Source organism: Piliocolobus tephrosceles, unplaced genomic scaffold (genome assembly GCF_002776525.5).
Source record: "Piliocolobus tephrosceles isolate RC106 unplaced genomic scaffold, ASM277652v3 unscaffolded_19573, whole genome shotgun sequence".
NCBI lineage: Eukaryota > Metazoa > Chordata > Mammalia > Primates > Cercopithecidae > Piliocolobus > Piliocolobus tephrosceles.
Window position 1 is genome coordinate 6,561 of NW_022301613.1, and position 5,232 is coordinate 11,792.

At 54.8% G+C, this 5,232-nt stretch overlaps 1 protein-coding gene across 1 annotated transcript; it reads right to left on the reverse strand.

Moving 5' to 3' along the window:
* Positions 1–127: 127 nt before the first annotated feature.
* LOC113221047 (lysosome-associated membrane glycoprotein 1-like) lies at positions 128–3,993 on the reverse strand (the record flags this gene model as incomplete). Its single annotated transcript, XM_026450406.1, has 5 exons — positions 128–1,080; positions 1,621–1,791; positions 1,872–1,938; positions 2,875–3,000; positions 3,688–3,993. Coding segments are annotated over 5 exons (810 nt in total), but the record flags the coding sequence as incomplete, so codon positions are not given.
* Positions 3,994–5,232: the final 1,239 nt, after the last annotated feature.

Here is a 5,232-nt window from a genome sequence, read left to right on the forward strand (position 1 = left end):
CGAGACCACCCTCACCCCCGTTTCCCTGACACCCTTCTCTCTGCACCGAAACCACGCTCGACCCCATTTCCCTGACGTCCTTCTCATGCACTCCCATTTTAGCTGACAAAAGGACAAGGCCCACACAAAAAAGAAAGAGGCTTTTTATTACATTGTTACAGGCAATGCATTACGTGAGCCGGTCCTGTGTACAATCCCCAAGCCGCGGCGAAACATCACGAGAAGCACCTATCTCACATTGTACACAGCGCAGAACAGGATCACCCCGAATGTCAACAGAAGACCGAAAATCACTTTACAAAAAAAATAAAAACAACACCCATTTTTATATTTAAAAAAGTGCCAGCCCTTGAGCCGCAGAGCATTAGAGACGCCCAAGGACATGCCGCCGCTGGAACGAGGCCGCCAGCCGTGTGTGGCCAGGCCTGTCCTGGCTTTTAAAGCTGAACTGAAGTGCTCCAGACACACATCTCTGGAGTTCCTCTTAGGAGTTTCCCTCTCTGCTGTTGTAATGTGGCAGCATGTCAGCCTGACGACGAGTGACCTTCATGCGTCCTACGTGTGACGGCCGGAGGCTTTCCCTTTGTAAGGCTTAAATCTGAGTGCAGTAAAGAATGAAGAAACCAAACACCAGAGTCCTAACGTCAAATGATAGTGGAGCCAGTGCCAATTGAGAGCAGCATTGCCACCCTCAGAGTTCTACTTTGGTAAATATTAATGTTGAACCAGTTAGCAAAATATTTAACCCGGTTAGCAAAATTAACACCGTCATTTCAATAGTTACTCTGTTGTGCATAGTAAATGCTGCAAGATGAACTTCACATTGGATGAAGCAGATTTGAGAAACGTTTGCCAGAAAGTGTGCCTCCCCCTCGACAGGACCCTAAGCCCAGGGAAAGGAACAGAGGCCCCTGCAGCTGCTGTGCCTGCGCGCGCCGGGCTAGATGGTCTGGTAGCCGGCGTGACTCCTCTTCCTGCCGACGAGGTAGGCGATGAGGACGATGAGGACCAGCCCCGCCAGGGCGCCGCCCACGGCGATGGGGATCAGCATGTTGTTCTCGTCCAGCAGACACTCCTCCACTGCCAAGACAGACGGATGGCGTCAGGGCTCCGCTCACACGGGGGCCTGCAAACAGGCCTCTCTCCCCACCCACCCTCCACATCAGCCAAAAGGCGAAGAGGAGCCCTGGCGGGAGGTTCCACGGCCAGCTGGAACTGTCACCTGGGGAAGCCGCTGCAGAGGCTGGTGCTCTCTGCAAGCGAGGAACCACACACCTTTCTTCCCCGTCTGGAATCGGGCTGTGACCGGACAGCTGTGCTGCGTCCAGGGCCTCTGGGCCCATCAGATGACAGTTTTGTATTCGACTTTCACGGGAGAAGTGCCACTGCTGTTTCTTAAAACGATTCCCTTACTCTCAAATGGTACCGGGGGCTCCTAGCTGAGATACACGGGGCCTCGCTAAGGCAGGGGGAGCTGCCTCAGACCGGGAAGAAGAAACAGCTCCTTGTCGAGGAACAGGGGCATCGCCCCAGCCCACACAGAAGCAACTATATGTCCACAGGCAGAGTCTGAAGCGCATCCTCCCACACCCCACGACAGCTGCCCTCAGTGACACTCACCAGAGCCAAACTGGCCACCTTCCACCTTGAAAGCCTGGACCCACACTTTGAATATGTTGACCGAAAACGCCTTCGTGACGCGGACGTGCTCCTCAGCGTTGCACTTGTAGGAGTTGCCGACGGTGGCCTGCAGGGCTCTCAGGGAGGTGTTGGCAGCTATAAAGGCAGGGTCTGCAACACACAGAGAAGTCTAATGACTTCAGGACACCCTGGGCAGGGGGCGGGGGCTCGCAGAGATGGTGGGTTCTCACCTCTGGCGTCAGGAAGAGTTGTATTCAACAGGATTCCTTGTAGGAAATACCGGCTAGAACTTGCATTCTTAAAAAGAAAAATGATCTTTAACCACTGAGCAGATTCACAGAATGATGATCTTTAACCACTTAGTAGATTCACACATTTATCATCAAACTTGAACGGTCATTTGGTAATAAACCCAAGTTCCTACGTTTCTAGTATTAGAACAAAACTGCAGAATATCTTGTCTATAAAAGGCGTTGTGTATCTCTGGGGAATGAAAATTTTAGCTAGTTCCTTCCAGACCCTTTTCTGAGAGTCTTCCTCTGTTACCCAGGCTGGAGTGCAGTTGCAACCTGAACTCCTGGGCTCAAGCGAGATCCTCCCACCTCAGCCTCCCAAGTAGCTGGGACCACAGGTGTGCGCCACTCCGCCCAGCTAACTCGTTTTATGATCTGTGGAAACGGAGCCTCCCGGTGCTGCCCAGGCTGGTCCTTCCAGACCTCTCGAGAGAGTCAGATTCTCTGGAGAACGGGGACTGCAGGAGCTACCACGGCACAGGAAAGCATGATTTGGAAAGCGAAAATTATAAGAAACTGAACTGTTAATTCATTTGCACAGCGATTTAAAAAGACTGACAAGTGACAATTACAGGCTTCACATGTCTTATGCTGCTAACTGCACAGGAGTCCACCCAAGTAGAAATGCCATCACAGAGCCACAGGGCAGCAGCATCTGAGGCCAGGAGGCCACGCAGCAGACCCTCATCCAGCATCCTCTCCCCTGCAGCCACTCCAACTGTAGGCACGGCAGCCCCGCCCACATCACCTGCTCCATCTGTGAATGGAATGGAGAAGGGGGAGGGGAACCAAGGAACTCAAAGGCCCAGGATAAAGGGTAGGCAGAAAAAAGTGAGGCCGCCTCCTTCCTAACGCTGCCTCCCATGAGCAGACCCAGGTCACGAAAAGATGTGGCGGAGACACAGTGGGCGCCCCCACAGAGGCGCCGCCCCAGCCTCACCATCCCGAACTGGAAGAGCAGGACGGTGGTGCCCTCGCTCTGCAGCTCCAGAGTCACCAGGTGGGCGCCGCAGCTCCCGCTGGCGAAGGTCTTGTTGGGGTTAATGTTGAGAAGCCTTGTCACCGTCTGCGTAAGACAAGCAAGCAAGTCACCACCCTGGCTCAGGTCTTCCACACTCTCAAAAAGACAAACAGTCCTGAAACCGTGAATTCAAGGCCACATTTGTTTTAACCCAAATCAGAAGGAAAACACTGAAAGGCCACACAGATTTCGGTGATCTCTGCAGATTTCGGGGTCCCAAGATGACTCTCCCTGCCCCCGTGAGTGCAGCGTCCCCGCGTGGATGGCACTGAGCAGCACCCCTCCCCCGCAGCAGTCAGCCTTGCAAACTCAACCCACGGCACGCAAATCGACCCCCACAACCCCCACAGCCTGTCACTATTAGGGGAGAAAAACTATTTCAAAAGAAAACTATAAAAATGTAACACTTAAATATTTCCATGATAATATATGTAAGAAACCTTAGGTTCTATCAGGGGCCAAGTTAATGTTTTAGGCTCCATAGGCCACACCGCTCAATAGGCCATGCTGGACACCAGCCTTGGATGATGGAACCAGCAGGACGGCTGGGCTCCTACAAAACAGACTCCCTGACACAGATGCCAGCTCTTGTCCTGCAGGGTCACGTCCTGCAAGCTGAGCTCCCACCCTGCCTTACAGCATGACGTGCAGAGATGTGTGCTCTCGGTGCACAGGGAGCAGAGGCCCTGCCCTGCTGTGCCATCCCCTCTCCCAGGCGAGGCCCAGGCCTACCGTGTTGTCCTTCCTCTCGTAGGTGAGGTTCAGCTGCAGCCCCATGCTGGCCAGCAGGCAGGTCCCGTTGGTGCCGCTCACGTTGTACTTCTTCACAGAGGGGCTCTCGGGCACGGGTGAGGGCGAGGGGCTGGGTGGTGCAGGCGGCGGCGCTGTGGTTGGGGAAGGCCTGTCTTGTTCACAGCGCGTCTCTGCAGGTACAGTGGAGGGAGATCCAGGTCCGGGTTTGTCATAACCATCAGCAGTTACAATAAGATCCAAACTCAGAAACAAAACTACACCTGTGGGCTCTGGCGTCCTTGGTGACTAGTTTCTCAGTCTCCCAAGGTGGCTCTCGCTAATGTCCTTCTACATGCACAGGACAGAGCTGGGTCCTGCAGACTGCAGATGGCTCGCACAGGCCCCCGGGGCACCCTCAGCCTCCACCTCCCACTACCCAGCACAGTTCTGCCTGGGCAGCAGGCACTGCCCACCACATGCCATGCCTCGTGGCTGGACAGGGTCCACTGTGCCACCCTCTTCCTAAAGTGAGGGTGACAAGGCCTTGACCGCTGTCACAAAGGAGCTGACGCAGGCGGCTGTGCTGCGTGGCCACCTCCCCCCATGGGAAACGCTGACGACTCAGAAACTGCTCCCTGAGCTGTCGGGTGGGTGCCAGGATCGTGCTGGAAATCCTACCCAGCGCACACAGGAAGACAGGGTTTGCAGCGCACACAGACCAGCCAGGTGGGACGCAGGGCAGCCAAGGAGGCCCTCTGGCAGGGCGGCTCAGGCAGCCTCCGTAAGGACCCCACGTGTGAGCAGAGACTCAAAGGCGGGCAAGGCTAGCCAGCTGTGTTGGGTTTTCATCTGGGGAGGTGGCTGTGGGAGATGGGCAAGCATCCTCACGAGGGAGAAGGTACTGAATGTGGGTGCGTCTGAAATCCCCGGACAAGAGGGCACAGTCCAGGGAGTCTGTGGAGGAGTCACATGGCACCCCCAGGGAATGCACAGCAGTCTGAATGTGACTCTGTCCCTCAGCAACTGACCCAGCAAGATGTTCACAACACAAACTTATATTCAAAGTCTAGGCAGCCTGAACCCTCGGCAGAGCTCTACGAGTCTCCTCTGTGGCCGACACCCACACCAACATACCATCAACCTCGAAATCAGGTTCTTTTACCGCCTTGTTTTTGTGGATACTTCAGAATAATATTTATATAATTTCTACCCAATTCGATCCTTTCCACATCTCTGCTAGGCTGAGTCACCACACGTGAGCCCCAAATATCCAGGGTGGGCAACCCTGCGGGGAATCTGCCCCCATAACTCCGTCAGTCACTTGTTGCTTCCGCTTCCATCTCAACAGTCAGTGGCCAATTCGACTTTCACACCCCATCTACTCAGGGGAGCAAAGAGACAGGAAATGTCACCTATGACGGCCCCCCAACGGGTTCTGGGACACACAACACAGGAGACCCGCTCCCCGGTGTAAACACACAACGCGGGAGCCCCGCAGCCCGGTGTAAACACACAACGCGGGAGCCCCGCAGCCCGGTGTAAACA